The sequence below is a fragment of the Lepisosteus oculatus genome, chromosome 13, assembly GCF_040954835.1.
Source record: "Lepisosteus oculatus isolate fLepOcu1 chromosome 13, fLepOcu1.hap2, whole genome shotgun sequence".
Classification (NCBI taxonomy): domain Eukaryota; kingdom Metazoa; phylum Chordata; class Actinopteri; order Semionotiformes; family Lepisosteidae; genus Lepisosteus; species Lepisosteus oculatus.
In genome coordinates this window covers 21,469,564-21,489,416 of record NC_090708.1, presented here as the reverse complement: position 1 = coordinate 21,489,416, position 19,853 = coordinate 21,469,564, and the positions used below count along the sequence as shown (strand labels likewise).

General features: G+C 40.2%; 1 protein-coding gene across 3 annotated transcripts; it reads left to right on the top strand.

The window, feature by feature from the left end:
* The first annotated feature begins 1,792 nt into the window (after positions 1 to 1,792).
* LOC107079202 (butyrophilin subfamily 1 member A1-like) lies at positions 1,793 to 16,163 on the top strand. 3 transcript variants are annotated; one of them, XM_069197591.1, is made up of 11 exons: positions 1,793 to 1,865; positions 2,084 to 2,194; positions 2,878 to 2,952; positions 3,339 to 3,686; positions 5,402 to 5,671; positions 6,986 to 7,093; positions 7,255 to 7,281; positions 10,567 to 10,593; positions 12,604 to 12,636; positions 12,762 to 12,788; positions 14,664 to 16,163. In XM_069197591.1, exons 3-11 carry the CDS (start codon positions 2,880 to 2,882, stop codon positions 15,155 to 15,157), a joined length of 1,407 nt encoding a protein of 468 aa, XP_069053692.1. In that variant the 5' UTR covers positions 1,793 to 1,865; positions 2,084 to 2,194; positions 2,878 to 2,879; the 3' UTR covers positions 15,158 to 16,163. The 3 variants fall into 3 exon arrangements, with proteins under 3 accessions (XP_069053692.1, XP_069053691.1, XP_069053693.1); XM_069197590.1 differs by lacking the exon at positions 1,793 to 1,865 and having other exon boundaries at positions 2,078 to 2,194; XM_069197592.1 differs by lacking the exons at positions 1,793 to 1,865; positions 2,084 to 2,194 and adding an exon at positions 2,199 to 2,279.
* The last annotated feature ends 3,690 nt before the right edge of the window (positions 16,164 to 19,853 follow it).

Sequence of the window (19,853 nt, the reverse complement as noted above, 5' to 3'; positions counted from 1 at the left end):
ATCAATCCACTATTTTAATTTCCACCTCAACCACAGAGCATCTCTCCTCACTCTTTCTCCTTTCCAGTTCACTCCCTCTTGCATCTTAGATCTGTCCACATCACTCAAATAGCATCTTCCCTCAGATTACTCAAGTGACTGTCCATATCTCTCACAGAGCATCTCTCCTCTGTCATAGAGTGACAAAAGTAATTGTAGAGCAGCAGGAAAAGAGGAAGGGACAATGGACCTTGTCAATTGCATGTAGTCAGTTCATTACTGTAATTATCCCCCACGTATCAGGTCTGCCTACCCCCTTGGCCAGAGGAGCTAAGGGCACCAAGGATTTGTGACACAGATTGCACTACTGGACACAGGAGAGGACTTATGGACCAGGGAGGGATTCTACAGAGCACAGCAGAGGAAGATATTGTCTTCCATTCTCTACCCTGTATTCGTTGTGGAGACATAGGGGAGAAGCATAATGGGGCACATTGCTTGGGACTGTCGGATCTGGAGTGAATGCTTCTGACCATGGAGGGACCACACAGAGTTTAACCTATTTCTTAAAGAACCAATTGCCTCCTTTTCTCACAATAAGTCACCTGGAACCGATGGGTATACAGCTGAGTTCTACCAGATACTGTACAGGTATTCTTCTTAAACTTCAGGCGGATGCTGTTTTTCCCAAGGTATTGTATAACCATACATATAGCCTGTAGACTCTCTGACACATAATTGTTGGGGTGGTAAAATCTTCCTGTGTAATTGTACAAGACTTTGTATCAGTTTTGAAAGACAACAAAAGTTTGTGAAGCACAAAAACAAAAAGGGGCATTTCTATGTTTTGCCAAGAGAGCCTTCCTGAATCAAAACCAGTCTTTATGTACAGCATATATCCAGAATGGTTTTTAATAACAAATTCTATGTATCTTGAAACAAAATGATGTATTAATTAAACAATGAGTAAGGTACAAGGTGATATGAAAAAGTACACAAATTCCTAGTTTCATGAGCTCAGTTAAGGGGAATATTTAGAATCAGCTGGATTTGGAAGGCTCCATCCTATAAGGATCGGAAACGTGAGTTTTGTGTTCATCATACAGCTGTGTGAAAAAAAAATCATACCACAATCTAAGGAAATCTCTGAGGATCTCAAAAAAGGTTATTCATGCTCACCAGTCTGAAAAATGTTGCAAAACCATTTGTTTTATCAGGTTAACATTCAAATATGTGAACATCCTAAGGGGTTAACAAACGTTTACTTGGTACTGTGTGAAAAATGATCAACTTACTTTACCACAGTAGTTTTTCATCGCATCTTTTTTTGGGCAGTAATTTAGTACTTTCCCTTTAACTTATTGTAGTAGTGAGAGACGTCAGGAGTGAATTTTGGGAAAGTGGGTGGTAACTAAAATGGTGTTTAGTGATCATGTGAATCAAGCACTGCTTAGTTACTGTTTTGAGAGACGGGGTATAGATTTTTAAGGAGTGAAAACGGCTTAAAGTTAATCCTAACCACTGAGTTGAAAGCTTAAAAAATTAAAGCACTACATCACAAAATGACTATATTAAGAATGAAATGCTTTCTAGATTTGTTTTTAATTTATTTTAAGATGGGGTGTTAGGAAATCGTATCAGAATGAAATAATTTTCTTCAGATCTCTCCATCTTACTGTTACTGGTCCCCACATACCCACTTCCTTATTAATAACTTATGCCCAGAGATTTGATTGTGATCTCTTTCTCATTACCTGGAATGAATAAAGGTGTCTTCATACTGTATGTAGTTTTAATGAGGACACAGACAATTCAAAAACAGTCATATTTCTTTCAGAGCAACAGTGAGTGGAGCTCAAACCAATAACACCTACATTATCCAGTCTGTAAGTATCCTGTCATTTTCTGACCAGTTCACAGCACAGGGTAATGCAGGGTTAGGGGCTGTATTATAGAGTCAGACAGAACGGTTATTCCACCTGTATTACCTTTTAATATGTATCTGAAGGGTCTGACATCAGAGTTATGTTTTTTTTTTTCAGCAGGCAAACAGTGAAATTACTAACTCCTCCTTCTTTCACTTTGTGTTTCCTGAATTTTAAAGGCGTTTCTCCTTCTCTCTGAACAACATCTCCAAATACAGGAAAGAAAAACATTTTTTTCTACAGTCTGGACTACATTTAATACTGTGAACATCCTGTCAGTATAAAACCAGGTAGTGTGACTCCGCTGTCAGTGTTATTTCATGGATATACTGTACAAGGAGACAGGAGACACTGTATACAGTACGTCTTAAACTTGTGGGTGTAATTCATTGTTACATACAGTACAGTATAGCGATGCTTCTTTCTTGTAGTATAGGGTTTACAGTCAGAGTAGTAATTGTTTTTACCTGCTATGTACTGGTGTGACAGTGAGATCAGGACATATACAGCAGCATGTGAGTAAACAGACTGATCACAACTGAAGCTGCTCTGTGTGGACTGTCAGTGAGATTAGGTCTGATACAGTAGTGTGTGAGACAACAGCCATTGCAGAATTGAAGCTGCTGTGTACTGGACTGACAGTGAAATCAGGTATGATAAAGCAGTGTGTGAGAGAACAGTCATGTTAGGACTGAAGCTGCAGTGTGCTGAAGAGACAGTGAGATCAGGTCAGAACCAGCCATGTAAGAGTGAAGAGCTCAGGTCAATATACCTGAGGCACTTTGGAACTGACAGCCTGTCTACAGAACAATGGCTCAGCAGGGGAGACAACCAAAGCATCTTGTTGCTTTGTCTTTGTATTGCATGGGTCTCTGTTGTGAGCCAATAGGCAATTTAAGACATTGTACTCAAGAAAATTCAAATGCAAAGAAGTATTCCTGGAATAATGACCAAGTGTGAATTTCTGTTTCAGAGATGAAGTCTGACCAATCAGACTGGCTCTCCACGATGCTTATATTTCTTCTCCAGTTGTCTGTCTCCAGATCAGGTACAGTGAGGATAGACTCCTAAATGTAATTAATAATTGAATCTGGTAATCTGGATGATAATCCCTGCATGGATATTGAACTTTTTCTTTGCATTCCATATATTGTCTGTATCTGTATCCATCTCAGAGTTGAGCTTTGAGCTTTGTCACTTTACAAATCATATATATTGGATGTACTGTAGGAATGACTACTCAAGTCTTTTGACCTAAAGAATTGTGCAACATTGTTCTATTTTCTTACCAAATAATTATAAAGAACAACGTTTTCTTTCGTTTAGTTACTGTCTGATGGACTTCTTTCCTTCTGCCTTACGGTTCAGCTTCTTTACTGCCTCTTTATACTCTCTGTGAAAACTCATGTCAGATGTATGTTCTTTCTCTTTTAGAGAAATTTAATGTTGTTGGTCCAACTGCTCCTGTTGTTGTATCTCCTGGTGAAGACACTGTTCTGCCCTGTTACCTCTCACCAAACATCAGTGCGGAGCTCCTTGAGATCAGGTGGTTTAGAGAGAATTATGATGCTCCTGTGTGTTTTTACCAAAACCACACATACAACCATGATGGACAGAGCCCACCCTACAAGGGCAGGGCTGAGCTGTTCCTGGATGAGCTCCCCAAAGGTAACGTGTCTCTAAAGCTGAGAGACGTGAGGCTCTCTGACAATGGGCAGTATAATTGTTTGGTGGAGTCCAAACAACATTATGAAGATGCTCTAATTGATCTGGCCATTAGAGGTAAGTGTTTTGTCACAAAGCAATTTCTTTATTTATACTGCTTTTCATAATTTTAGACAACATGCTAAGTGTGTTAATATCGATTTTCAGGTATTATGTATTGAAATGTTCTAAATGAAATTTATTGACCAAGATTGTGAATACACAGTTTTTAACTTTGGTTGTATATTGTTATATAGTTCATCAGGAGTTCCAAACTGGCCATGAGATTGCTAGCCAATAAAATACTGTGGCAAGCTGGTAGAAAAAGGGACTGCTAATTACAAAAGGCTTCTAATTACTGTAAATACCCACACTGTGTGTAATAATTGTGATTGTGATTAGTGATGAAGGCTGATTGGGCAAAACATTGGGGTTCAGTTAAGGTTTGTGTGGTATACAAAGAGTGGATGGGATTTTAAAAGCTTTTCTTTTGTAGTGAGATTCTAAAAAAAGATCTGAAATAAAACCTCCTTCTCTGCCCTGACCTTGACAGCCATTGTGTGTTTTTGTGTTCAGTGTCAGATGTGCCAGAAATATCTCTCCTGGGTTTATAAAGCACAGATGTCAGTTTAAACCTGTGTGCAATGTATACGGTATAATGATTGGTCGAATCAGAACTCAGTTTGTGACCAAGGAGCTGGAGCTCTGGGGCAATTACAAAAGCAGCAGAATCACAAATTTCACAAATTATATTGACATGTTTCTTTATCTTATATACATACAGTATAATCAACAGTTGTTTAACCTTAGACCAGTATTGTAAGAATGAGGACATCTGCATGCACTCCTTTAGCATGCCCATGTGTTAGAGAAAATGTAGATAGCTCCAGTCCTCAAGTGCTAGGTCCCTGCAGATATTTAAAAAAATTCAATCATCACTTGATTAAGACCATGTACAAGGCTCTGGTCCCTTGTTAGGGAATCTAGTCTGTGTCGATAGTTGAGTGTAGTCTATATCTCTTCCATGGAAGATGGAAGGTCAGCCTAGGGAAACTTTTTAAAAAGTAGAGTGTTTCTGAAGAAAAGCTGAAAAAAATATATTTTTTAAGACGTAATACTGAGCCTTAGTGTGAAGGAGAGATCCGGCAATAGTTTTAGTCGGCTCTTTTAGGGAGCGCAAAAAAAGAAAGTTCAGGTACTGTAGGCTGCAAAGGAACAGGAAATGTTTATTCCATGTTGAAAGGAAAAGAAACAATGAGACACAATGTTTCGGCTGTGGATCCTTCTTCTTTTCTTTTCCTTTCAGCATGGAAGAAACCTTTTCCAGTTTCTTTGTTGGTAATTGTATTGGGGGCAACATTCCCAGTAGGCTGTCAGAAGAATTACAGTAGGACAGAACATTATTTCTGGTCTTTGGGAGCCCCCAAGTGGCACTTTCTGGGAGGAAAAGAAGTCTGTTGTTCCACAACCAGGAACATGTCTGACTTATTTTCCACCTATTCAGTTAAGGAATTAATGTCTATGAAGTAATGAAATTCATGAACTAAAAATGAGGACATGGGATTGTTTACCTTCTGGTAGAAACCTTTATTTTCTTAACTCTGTGCGTCTCCAGTACCTAACCTAAAGATATAAGATAATAACTAAAGAGCTGTACAACTCTTATTGAAAGCCTTATAAAAATCATTGTTGCATAGTAGTTGTTTCTTTCTCTGTTTCAAACCCTCTGGATGAATGACAAGACTTTGTAACAAAATTGTAGAATTGTATCAATTTTTTATAATTATTGGCAGCGGTTTCAGTGTCCCTGTACCACACTGGAGGAGATCAGACCTGGTTGCTGTGCACATCAGAGGGGTGGTTTTCTGAACCTGCAGTGATCTGGATAGACAGGAATGGAAAAGAGACAACATCACTGTCCAACACCACAGTGGAGAGAAACAGTCAGGGGCTCTTCAATGTGAGCAGCTACATCCCAGTCAGTCAGGATTCCCAAATCCTCTCCTGTCTGGTTAGAAGTGTTTCACCTGAATTAGACTGGGGATCTCAGCTTCACATACCTAGTAAGTACTGACTATGCACTGGACAGTTTTCAAGGTTGAGTTCGTGTTAGCCGTTAATACCACCTGTTTTTATCATCTATACTGAGCAGCAAAAGAAATGTATCACTTCTAAAGGCAAATTCACAAAGATATCACAAAAATGTCTTTTTTTGCATCAGGTTTTTCTTTATATTAAATAGATATGACATAGTAAAATGCATTTATGCTGATGCACATTTGTGATCAACTACAGTAGGAGTGAAAGTCACAGGGTTACTACAGTATGTTTGCGGCTTCCATTGGAAGCAATACAGCCTATGCATCAGCAGCTTATGTTGCAGCTCAAGATGTTTCATATTGGTTCAGTTAAGGTTTGTTTTGTAAACAGAGTGGATGGGATTCAAATATAGTCTACCTGCCAAGCATGTACCTGTTCCCTGGTCTCCGATTCTATTCTATTGCTAAACATCATTCCAGACCCTTCCAAAATTTAGTGACATGTTGGAAGTACAGTATGTGGCTCAGAGATCAGGCGATGTCTGGGATGAGACCTATGCCATCAGGCATCCAGAAGCCTGGTGATAGGCAGGCCTCGTGACAACCAAAGCCTAATACTGAGCCCTGAGCACTGGAGGAACTGGGAATAAATAGAGGGAGGCAAAATGAGGCACACCTGGAGAACATAATCAGCAAAGACAGACCTAATGACAGGAGTAGTGGAGCGCCCTCTAGGGGAGGGATGTTGACCGTGACACCTAACCCAGTAACATAACTTGGAGAGTCTTTGCATTTTACCCCCCTTATTTAATGTGAGGAAACGCAGAATTGGGCTGCACTATCCTCTTTTATAAAGTTCTAGACAATTGCATCTTAATCAGATGTTAAACATTTAATCAGATGTACTAATGAGGAAATGATACAGCGTACTTCAAGTGGTTAAAAAAATACAACTGTGAAAACACTTGCCACTTTTGCCGGCATCAAAATAATTATTCTTCATTGTCTAACTTTACATGGGAATATATAGGGTGTTTGGAAACTTCTAGTAAATCTTTGTAGATGGTCAGTGGCTTTATCTGTGATAGTGATTGTTTTTGTGGCAAATGACAAAATCACCTCAGTTCGAATACAGTGGTACCTTAAGGGTAGGTGACACAATATATACTAATATGACAGTGTTCTCGCAAGTCTGTCCTGACTGTAGGGTGTTGAATCGGGGTACCCAAACAATAAAACTGTATGTATATTATGTTATAATTTGAACAGAAATTATATTTTACATTTAAAAGTAGTCTTTTAACCTCTGCATGTTACTATTCCCTGTCTGTTTTCCAGGAGACTTTTTACCTGAACCCTCTGGATGGATGGTGACTCTCTTCTTAACAGCAACTGTTATTGCAGCAGCATCAGCACTTTTGGTCTTCCAGTGGAGACGAATGGACAGTATGTAAAGCATCATTGTATACGTGTTAGAGCAGGAGCCTGTATTAGTGTTATTGAATCTATTGTCTGTTTCATATTGACACTGGAAATCTGAATACTATTATATTAGTGTGACTAAGCTGTATGAGTGTTACTGACTCAACTGTCTGTCTTTTTTACAGAGGAAGAGACACTGTGTATAATGAAAGGTAAGTAACTCAATAAAGATGGTGTTGAGAATTGTTTCTCTGGAGTAGTATCTCAGCTCATTTATATTACTTTAAACTTTTTTCACATGATATTAATGATTTTTTGTCTCTGAAAGATGCAGATATTTTTTTTTATGTTTTACAGCACTTAAGTAAATATATAAGGGATATGAGTTTATCTTTATATTAACAATTTTATAAAATATATTGTACTTTTTTAGGTAAATCACCCTTTTAATGTACTATGTTCCTAAAATGGTACAGTTTAACTATTAATCCAGTACTAATTATTAGAACTTATTATAACTTTAAAGTAGCAAATGATTCACTGAATCTGTAAGTAATGAATTGTTATTTAAGTGCCAAGCTCCAGATAAATAAAGAGTCAAACACACCATCAGCAAGCCAAAAACAATGACATTGTGAAGTTTGTGTGCCTGGATATATTGAGGGAACAATAATAAGAAATAAAGGTAATATAAAAGGAATGCAAAGCAAAACAAGAATTAACTCACCGGTAATAAGGACAAGCCTATACAAGTGCTAAAGAGCACAAATCTAAAAAAAAGTGAATGGTCTATTGCAACCATTTACTGTAACTGGGTGTGTCTATAATACTACAAAAGGAATTTGAGAACCTCTTCAAGAATGATAAGATGTTTTTTTCTTGTCTTTAACATGGCAAACAACAGTTTGTGCTAGAAAAGACAGACCAATCTTTTTGCGGTGTTATTATTAAAATATTTCCCAGATCAGCTCATGGTCCACAGCGGCAAAATTAAACCATGTTGTACCAAGCAGCACCAGTGTTTCAAGATGAATTTAAAAGCCAGGGACACATTAAGGGGAATAATATACTGTACTTTCAGAGACCCTTACTAAGGTGACAGCAATGATGCTGAACACCTCCAGAACATTTTACAGAGGCTTCAACAATGTGGGCTCAAGCTTCTTGGACCTGCACAGATATCACAATAAGATTCAAGCTGTCATGAAGACCCTCAGCCCATCTGATGCATCTCAGTTGGGATCTTTCCTGCAATATGTGAATTAGTACAACAGATTGTTTACAGATCTCATGACAAAACTTTTTTTATCTATGACATCTACTTCTGTTAAGGCTGAACGCCGTAGAATAAGCAGGACCCTATGTGGCGCGTGTTGTTTTTCTGGAAGGCAGACAAATCGGAAAAGTTCAGTCCAAAAGAGTGAAATCCAAAGGTCAAAGAACTTGGTCAAAAATCCGGAAGAGTTGTTCAGGAGAAATGCGTGGAAGGAGTTTGCCGACAGGCAACGAGCTCACAAGAGCAGCAGCCATATTACCAGCAGCCATATAACCCTGCAACTCACAACTGGCAACCCATTGAAGCTAAGCAGGTGTCAGCCTGCTCAGTACCTGGATGGGAGACCTCCTGGGAAAAAATAAGGTTGCTCCTGGAAGAGGTGTTAGTGGGGCCAGCAGGGGGCGCTCACCCTGCAGTCCATGTGGGTCCTAATGCCCCAGTATAGTGACGGGGACTCTATACTGTAAACAGGCGCCGTCCTTCAGATGAGATGTAAAACCGAGGTCCTGACTCTCTGTGGTCATCAAAAATCCCCCAGTGTCCTGGTCAAATTTCCCATTGGCCCTTGCCCATCATGGCCTCCTAATAATCCTCATGTATAAATTGGCTTCATTACTCTGCTCTCCTCCCCACTGAAAGCTGGTGTGTGGTGAGCGTTCTGGCGCACTATGGCTGCCGTCGCATCTTCCAGGTGGATGCTGCACATTGGTGGTGGTGGAGGGGAGTAAATCCCTTTGAGTGGAGTGTCCAGAAAAGCACTATATAATTATTATTAAGAGAGAGGGACTGCAATACCGAGTGTGGAAACATGGGACATGAGGGTTTAAATAGTGAAAGAGACAGGTGTGATAGTTTGACAAGGTGATGAGGTTAGTGGCAGGTGCATCGTAACAACTTCTACAAGATCCATCCATACTGGTCAAATTTGACTGTGATACCTAATCGAAGAACCTAAAATAAAAATTATGCTACACGCCGATAAGAATTGATAATGTGAGAAGGGTTTGAGCATTCACAATACAGCTCAAGAATGTTTCTGGTTGTTCTTTACTGAGCTGGTCACATGTGAGCTTTCTTGACTCATGAAATGGAGGATGGCATTGAAAAGCTTTTACATTTTTCATTGTTATCTCTCTCAGCAAAAAAAAAAGTCCAGAAGGAGAAGTCTTAAAATTAGTTTAGGGTGTAAAAATCTGTAATCAGAAGCGAATGAGTGTATTCAAAACAAGACCAGTAGGAGGCTACAGCTATGATATTAGTGCAAGCAAACTTTCAGGTATGTGAATGTAGATAGATTGTCTATCTAGACAGAGCCTTTTATTTAAATTGCTGTGGATGTTGATCTCTTTGACACCTTTTCACTCACCAAATGAAAATTCCTCCTGTAAGTGCTGGGATTATGCAAAAAATTAAATTCAGAGAGATATCAGCTCAACTGTATAGTGCCTCTCATTATTAGTACCAAAATCAACTTGCATAGAGGGCTGAGGTTTATTGTAGTTGCTAAACTATAATCAAAAGTGCTGGAAGAAATTCATATTGGACATCCAAATGAAGGCCTGTTAGATTATTTGGCACAGGATCCATGTCAGGTTTTTCATTCCTTCCAAAGGGACAACATTTTTGGTGATGCTTGATGCTTTTTCCAAATGTTTGAAGTGTTTGTCATGCATTTCACCAGCTCCCTCATACAGTACAATAAAAGTGCTACATGTTCCTTTTGCTTGTACTAGAGATTTGGAGATTCTGAACAGCCTATTACAGTATATTAAAGGACCACATTTTTCTCATCTGGCATGTTCACAACGCTTTGGCAGAAAAATAGCATTTGACACATAATATTTATACTACAGTATATTATCCTTCTACAAAGGAATTGTCTTAGTGGTTTGATAAACTCTTAAACATTCACTTCAGGTCTGGAATAATAGGGACTAATAGGTAATAATATGTGAGTAAATTAGTGAATCAGATGCTTTATAACTTTGCTTGCTTATTGCAATGCAAAATCATATACAACAAATTAGGCTCCTATAATTTTATGCCTTAGTCATATTTTATTATCCCAATTAGATTAGTTAATAAATCTTTGTTAGACATGGGACAGACTATCAGGAAACCTCTCAGAAGTGTAATTAGAAGTGGATTTATTAATATTGTTATACAGTATAAGAACTGGATTGCCTAAGACATGTTGTTATGATATAATCTTTAATTACAGCCATTTCTGTACTTCGGGGAGAATTGGGTAAGTGTCCTATTTTATTATGATGTCCTTCATTATAATGACTTACCTGTAGGAACTTCATTATGATGTTATTTCTTAGACTGAAGTTTAGTGAGTAACTATATTTACTATATTGGAATAGGTGGTGCTGTAGTATACTTTATTATATAACGGTGACCTGTACTAAACTGTCCTGTGTAAATTTCACTGTAATCAATCAAGTCATTAAACTACTGTATACCCTACTGTACTCTAGTCATAGTCCTGAACTGACATTATTTGCGTTGCTTTACTGCAATGCAATGCATTATTGTAACTTGAATGTCCTTCAGTGGACATTACTGTAGTATAATGTAATCCAGTGCTGTGTAAGTGTACTGTTAAGATAATCAACAGGCACAGCTGTAACAAATGTAGTACACAAGACACATATGAATATGCAGCATAATCATCTTTTATCATTCTACCACAGTGCAAACTCCAATGTATTATTAATTAATTAAGGTTAAGTCTAGTCTGTACTAGGATGGGAGATCTGTGAGGAACAGCACGTTACTGCTGAAAGTGTTGTTGATTGACCAGTTGCCATTACTGTTCTGGACAAGAATTTAAAAATCAATGCCATAGTATTTTGACTAGGAACATTGAATGTGCTTTAGGAGGTGCACCACTTAAGATCCTGACTACTTGATTATTAAAGATCCACTGGGACTCTCCTTCAGAGCAGGGCTGTTAAAACAAGCTTACCTGGATAACTTCTACTTTGGGCTTGTTCAATTTGGGCTTCCTAAATTTCCTGCTTAATTAAATGATGACTCAATCCCTCAACTGTGTATCTCTCTTTGGCCCCTATCTGTATGGGTATGTTCTTTCCTCCTGAATTCCCATAAAGTCACAATTGGTATTTGTAGTCTAAATCCATGTGTTTCAATTCATAATGCCATTTGATGTTTTCAGTTTTATAACGGGCACAGTCACAATAAGAAATACATAAATAATCACATCTGGAGTGACTGACTTAGTTATTGGTTAATTGGTGAAGGGCTGAGTGATTCACATTCTTATGTGCATATCATTTGACTTCTGTTTAGCATTTAAAGGGCTAATGGTACTTTCAGTTTGTTAATACAGTTGTAAGAACATGAAAAGGTCTGTAATAAACCCTTCTGGAATCATTTCTTCTTTTCACATTTTTCTATTTTGAGTTTTTGTGCATACACAGAAACCTCCCCAATTGAGGGTAGGATTTTTTCACAAATTGGTACTGAAAACTGGGAGCATCTTAGTTCTGAAAAATGCAAAACTGCTACTTTAATTTTTTTATTTTCTATAATTTTTAACTACATGATGGCCTTATCCTGATACTACATCTGATTTCAGTAGACCTGAGCTATCTCTATAAAAGATGTGGTGAGGTCCAAGCTTCTGAAATGGGCAGTAGGCCAAGAAGGACTGGCAGTGTCTCCAAAGTATAGGCTGGACAAAAAATGATTGCTACCCTTTACGTGATTAATTTTCTGCCTTTCTTAGGTCTCAAAGGGACAGGTTAACTTGGATATGTATAAAAAAGAAACAAAAGAAATTGTTTATCTGGTGTATTTGATACCTGCCCTTCATGTCATACGTTCTTTGAATATTTGCTTTGTTTGTTGGTTAATTTTTTTCTCAGTGGAGTTTGGATCAGGCTGCCATTCACTAAAAGCCTTGCACTTATGATCCCAAGTAAGGCGTAGTGAGGAGATGACATTCAAATAGAAACTTCTTCCTGGCAATGGGCTAATTCCAGAGTCTACCATCTCTTTCAAATCTGTTGTAATCTTTAAGAGAATTAATCTGTCTCCCCTCAATATTCCCCAAAAAATGTAGGCAAAATTAGCTTAGCAATGTTTCTTAGTATCAGTGAGAATAGGCTCTTATGTGGTAATCGCATAAGTATCATTGTTCCCTGATAATATGACAAAAGAGCTATATAGGGTATGTATAGTAACTTAATGCTTAAATTCCATCTAATGTCACATTTAATTTTTACAGATACTGTGATGTGTGCTCCTATCCCTAAATCAGGTACTGTATGTAAACTCTGTACCATATCTGAAGTCTTGTACTACAATTGTTACTAGACATTCTATGCCCATTGTGGAGTCCATTGTGTGGCTGTAATTAACAGTATCCGTATCTCTGTGTTCCAGAATGGGAGTACCTGCGCAGTGCTGCAGGTATGACTGTTTCATGATGAAGATAAAGACCCACTTAATACTGTTATTGTTTTGCACAGGAGCTGCTTTAAACCCATTTTCTGAGGTTAAAGATAAGAGTGAGAGTCTCTCTAGTATATGATTAAAATCAGTTTGTTACTCCTGGTGTGAAAAGTGCTCTAGCTGTAGGTCACTCCCATGATGCCCTAAAATCCCACACTGAAACTCCCTGGGAAGATCAATCATGGCTTTGAAGTTTCTGATTTCTGTGTTTTTTAATGGTTAGTAGGGAGTTCCCACCCAGAAGTGCAGACAGTTTTAACCAAAGAACATGTGCTATGACCTAACACCTTATTCAGGAACTATAGGCTGAATGTGACAGACTTAGGGTACCCGGATTTGGAAATAACTCTCAACTAACAGTAGGAATCAGGAGTGGAGCGTTTTTACCTGATGAGGTCTAAAGAGAGACTGAGGTGGGATAGACAGAATATTGTCTTAAAACTGGTTAAGACTTTTTACTTAATACTTTTTTTTTAATACACATTTATGGACATGCTGTACCAATGCTACCCAGTAGTGGAGAGTAAAAATATACACTGTATTTAAACAGATGTGTTTTTGACTTAATCACAACAGCAGTTTAGTAGAAATGCTTTTATTATAAAGCTAGATACTAATATTAACAAGAACAATAAACAGAATAAGACTTCTGCAAACTTCTGGGTAAACAATACTGTTTATTATTGTATAATAAGATTTGAACTATTGTATTTTAATTAGCCTATTGTAAACACAAGGAATGTGAAACAACAGAACACTATTTGAAGCCAAATAAACAACTGACCATAACAAAGTGCCAAAATTCCCAACTCATTGAACCAGTGGTTGAAGTCAAACCCATATACTATATATATACAGTACAATGACTAGTCTAATTATACAGTATAAAACAGAATGAAGGCTCCACAGCTGAAACCTTGTGTTTTCTTTCTTCTCTTTTCAGCATGGAATAAGCCTATTACGTGTTCCATATCTAGCATAAATTTATATGATTTAAAATCTTAAATAAACTTTCTCTTATAATAAAATTCTTATTAAGTATACTAGTGGCAATCTGTTACATATTCACTTTACGTTCACAATCTCTTAAACTCATAGCTAGTCAGTTATATCAATGATATCAATTATAGTTAAAATCAGACCATTGTTAATACTATGAAGTCAGTCAGTGTCTCAGTGGTTTGTTTTAATTTGAACAACTCAGATATGTCAAGGTCAGTTCCTCTTCATGGGGCAGGGGTAATAACTTTGGGGCCTTTGGGGTAACAACTCTGGCATCAGTCTCTTCAGCCCAATTAGTGTTCTCAAATGGTCCTGGACGTTAAGTGACACACGGGCGTGTTTAATTAAGAATGACATTGGCGTGTAAATATTATTTCATTCTTACTGCATGGTGAGTGTGACATAGGAGTTCTCTTTCTAGGACAATATACTGTATAGGGTATTTTGTGTTTCCACACTACTGATAATAACTAGAATAACTATAACAATAATAGATCCCTCTGTGGAATAAGTCAATGATTGATACAGTGTCCAGTTCTACAATGGACATGTGAGAAATATCAGTGGTTGTTAGCTTCAGGGAGTGTCCCTGATGACCCTGATGTCCCTAACTCAATAACTCAATAAATGTCCTCTGCTTCACCGACACCTTTACTTTTATATTACGCTAATAATTGAATTGGACTATATATTTATAGGTCTTATAGAAAAAAATAAGCATATTACAAAGGCAAAATTTGACTATTCTTTTCATATAATAAAATAATCCAGTTTGTTTTCAAGAAAGAGTGTTTCTCTGTCCTCCTGATATTTCTTGTTTTATTCCCACAGCTGATGTGACTCTGGACCCTGACACAGCTCACTATGAGCTCACCCTGTCTGAGGATAGGAAGAGAGTGAGATGGGAAGAGAAACAGGATGTCCCTGACAAAGCGAAGAGATTAGGTTCTGGACCATGTGTCCTGAGCAGGGAGGGCTTCACTTCAGGGAGACACTACTGGGAAGTGGAGGTGACTGACCTGTGGAGAATAGGGGTGACCAGAGAGTCTGCAGAGAGAAAAGGGAGATTCAGCTTCTCTCCCCAGTGTGGTTACTGGGTGCTGGAATGTAACTCTTCACATCTGAGAAATCAGCCAAGGATGGTGGGTGTGTGTGTGGATATTGATGAACGAAATGTCTCCTTTTACACAGTAGAGTCTAGGACACATATCTACAAATTCACTGACATGGTATTCAATCAGGGGGAGAAGATCTACCCAGTCTTCTGGACCTGGGATGAGAATAAAGAACTTGTGCTTCTGCCTCTTGTTAGCTGTGGATATTGAAAATTTGATCAGTTCATGAAGTTTTCTCATGACACTTTCAGTCTTAATATTAATGTTTTTTATTACTAACACAGTTTTTTATTGTTTCATTTAGTGTCTGTGTGGAGGAGACAGGATGGTCTCCAGACAGGATGGTGTCTTTCTTGTTTTAAAAACTATATTTCTCTGACTGCTCACTGTGGATTACTTATAATTTAATGTCTGGCTGTGACATGAGGTCATGTACTGCACATTTGGATCTGTTGTGTTTCCTTAACACTACACCAGCATGAGTGAATTGTTTTTCTGATGCTGGCAAGATGTGGTAATTTTGAGATTTGATTGGTCATTTTATAGAAGGATATTTGTTTAATCTCTAATCTTTACAACTTTGTTTCTATTGCTGCTTCTTCCTGCCAGCAGTGGGAGCATAGTTCTCTCTGGCCAGCTAGATCTGCCTTTGTTGTCCTTTTCCTGTGGATGGGCACTGTCTTCTCTGAGCAGCCAGGTCTGCCTGTTTCAGACATTGTCTTTTGCTGGGATGTTGTCATTGTACCCCTGTCCCCTTTTTTCAGCCAGATCTGCCTGTGTTAGCCAGTGTCTGTGGCCAGGCTGTGATCACCCTGTCCTTTCTGGCAACTAGTTCTGTCTGTGTTGCCCACTGTTTAAGGCCAAGTGATGGACATTGAACCTATCCTTTCTGGCCAGCCAGGTCCACCTGTCTTGCTCAGTGTCTTTGGACAGACTATAGTCAGACTGTAGTCACTGAGCTTCTACTGCTTTAAGGTCTGTTTATTCTTGTTGCTTTTCATGTTTGGCTTGTGTTGTGATTTGATTGATGCTAGATCTGCTGCTGGTCTGCAACTTTAAAGAACAGGATGAAAACCACCCAATCCTGAAACAAACCAACTGTTACATACTACATGAAGCCATGCTGTATCAAAGAGTAAGAAACCCCAACAATCGGTCCTGCTGAGCAAACCCAATGCTGTGTGTATTGAGCTCAATAAAGACTGAATTTGCACAATGGTTTTTCATGCTTTTCCTTTGAAGAATTTCCCACAACAATTTGGCATTACGAGCAGGGTATGTACATTTTTTCATGTTATAACCCAATTAAGGAGCAACAGAGGAAAGACCAGAGTCATAGGAAAAATAAAATAACTTCTTAAGCGAAAAAAGTGGAGACCAACACAAAATTCAATTCCTCTGAGCTTTGGTTTTGAACCAAGGACAACACAAGATTCTCTGAACTGGGGCAGATAATTAACCCAGGGTGCTTTTCCCCTGGGGTGAGTCAAAGTCCCTAAACAGAACAAGGCTAAGCAAGGGTAAAGTCCTAGTGAGATGCCCTGTGTATTAACAGTTTGAGAACCCGTGAATTCTGACCTGTTTATTAAGGGGGGGAATTGACGAATAAGTGTCACAAAAGTGATTGTCTGTTTCCTGCCTGTGATATTTATAATCTGTCTGCTACTTTACTGGCAGCATTGATAGATTGGGACACTGCATCTAGTCTGGATAAATCAGGGTCCACCAGCTGGACCGCATCATGGTGAAATATTGAAAGACAAAAGAAAAATGACGGAGGGAAAGTGGAAGCCAAAATCTTGTATTTGAAGACAATAAAGTAAAAAAGAAAAATAATTTTAATAAACTGTTTTGAGAAAATGGAAAAGGAAATTAAAAAAAAAACATAAAGAAGGAACAATGCCTAGGTGTGCAGGCGGTATTGAGCCTGGAACAATGAAAAAATAAATTGGATGCTTTAAAGCACAAAATATGAAGAAATATATATATATATATTGCATCACACTGCACATAAACAACTCTGGTTTATTCCCACGGTCCAAAGACTGTGTCACAATGACTGTTCGAAATGAAGCATTTAGAAAATGGATGGTTGATTGTAAAGCTGTGGTGGAATTGAGAGAAATGGTGTTTCAAACAGACACATGCTGAAATGGAAATGGAATGGAGATCTTGGAAGCAGGTCTTGAAGTGAAAAATAAAAAAATGTAGTGACATTATCCACTTGAGCTGTCTTAAAACCTTAATGTTGGAACTTGAGAGAAGGGCTCAAGGTCCTCTTTGGAACTTGAAATACAAATGTTATAGGAAACAGACTTAATTAAGGGTTATAAAAATAAAAATAGCAAATAGAGGAATAATGAGTACTGAGTAGGATAATCAATAATTAAAATAAATAATCATAACCTCCAAAATTGCTTTTTTCAAAATACACCTGAGCAGTTTCAGTCTCAGTCTACAGTTTCAGTAAGCGGCACTTGAGATCTTTATTCTCTGGCACAGCTACTGAAAAAAAAATGAGAGGCAAACTGAGATCAACAAATATTTAAATATTTTTTTAACGATGACAATCAAACTAAAGAACACACAACACAACATACACTACATACCATTCCAGCCTCACAGTGATGGAGTCCTGGATTTATTTCCATAGATGGGATGCTTTCTGTGTGAAGTTTGTATGTTTTCCCAGTGTTCCTTTTACAGTCCAAAAACACACCGGTAGATTATTTGGCTTCTAGGAAAATTAACCCTGGTGTGTGAGAGAGTAAGGTGTCGCAGCTATTTGGGTATCACAGATATAAGTTACAACTACAATATGCAGAAACCAGCCAACTATGCCATCTGGAGATTTTAAGGGTGCACGGGCCCTTCTCACCACAAAGTACCTTTCAGAGTCACAAATGCACTCTGCACAAGACAATAGTACAACATAATTTTATTAGTCTAGCAATTGCATGAAATCACTTCCTGATTCACTACTTCAATATCTACCTCATACACTGTAAAAAGTATCCATACTTGCAAGGCCACACATGCAAAAGCAAACATGAAATTCATGGTCCCAAATCAAAAGTCCCAAACAAATAAAATGTCCAACAGCACCACTGTGCAAAATAGGCCCTATCTAGTATCCTGGTGTGCCACCACACTTGCCGCAACAGCTCCCCCACAGCACGTCTTGTCTCCTCCCTGCGCTTGGCCCCCGCACTCCCGCCAGCGCCCACCCCGCCAACTGCCCCGAGACTCGTGGCCCTGGTCGGCCCCAGCGATGCCAGCTGCTGTCCCCTCCGCTTCCCACTCCAGTCAGCCCACGCGCCCCGGACACCCCCTACCCCACCCCACCCTCCACGAGACAAATCCCCACCAACTCCCGCTGGCCCAAGTCTAGGCAGCCACCCACCTGCTGCAACCAGTCCAACCCCAGGATACAGTCCTCATGGACTGGGGTGAGGTAAAAGGGGTGTTTCACCCTCTCGGCCCCAAACTGCATGGTCAGCGCCCGCTTGCCGAGGACCTGAGCGCACTCTCCCGTCACCATTCTCAGGCTCAGGCTGGTGGTCTCCCATCCTGGGGGCTGGGCTGTCGCAGGGTGATGGTTGAGCTGGTGTCAACCAGGGCCTGGCAGTGCCGCCCCTCGATGGGGCAGGGGAGGAAAAAACACCGGTCACGCTCAATCCTTCCCATGGTGGCAGGCAAGGTGTAGCATTCCTCTGGCCTCTCCAGAGCGGGAATAGTGTCATTCAAGACCACCCCACTCCCATTTCCCAGTGGCTTCTGGCGGCTTTGGGGCTCCGGCGCCCAGCACTCCCAGGCAAAGTGCCCCCTCTCCCCACATAGGTAGCAGGTGACCGGCCATTGCTGGTCTGCTGATGTCGCCGCACTGGTCATCTCCTGCTCCCCACCCGATTCCTCCGATGCGGCCTCTGCCTCCCAGCAGGGAGCGCCCTTCCGGCTGTGCCCGCTGGTCTCCTCAAACATGGCATAGGCCTGCTCAGCCAGAGTCAAAGCCCAGTCCAAGGAGACCAGTGCAGCGAGCATCATGTGGTGCTGCAGCTCCGTCGGTGCCAGGGGCCTGAGGAATGCCTATGTCCCGGTGGACCACCTCTGGGAGGGTGGGGCAGCCCTGGCAGGCTATGTAGGTCACATCTGCAGCAACCAGCCCCAGGGGCTCTCCCAGTAGGCGCCGGCGTTGGGCCAGCTTCACCCACAGCAATCCGGGCTCCTTCCCTCTTCTGCTGAAATGCCTCCAGAGGGCCGATGCCAATGCTGTGTAGCTGTAGCACTGGTCTCCGGGGACATCCAGGAAAGCGTGGCAAGCCTTTCCTTCCTAAGCTGCGGTGAAGTGGCCTGCCATCTCCATCTGGGACCAGCCATTTGCCCAGGCAGCCATCTGGAACTGGGCCTCATACTGTTGCCACGATACCTCCTCGTCAAAGTAGCTCGGCTGCACCTGCTGGTGCATGAATGGCCGTCCGGTCCCCACTGCTACGACGTCCCCCTCCCACCACTTCAGCTCAGGTGGTGCAGGAGACAGTCCCTCCTCCACCAGGCAGGCCACCACTGGGTAGCCCTGAGAAGGGCTGCAGCCACAAGTGGTGCCCAAGTGCCGATCTGGCTCTTGATAGCTGCTGCTTGCCCCCAGGAGGCGCTTAAGGGTTCGCTCATCTGCTGGGGGAACTGGCACTTCTCTGAATCTCATGGGAGTCCAGCTCAGCAGCAACCACACAAGAAATAAGACCCCACAAAACAGAGTACAACACACAAGGGTCATTTCGGGTACAGGTACGTGGGTATAGGGTGGTAAGTGGCACAGGTATAAAAGGGGTGCAAAGCTGGGGGTTAACTATTTACACTATCCGGGCAACCTCTCACCGTGTACAGCCGTTCCAGAGGCTCCCTAGTC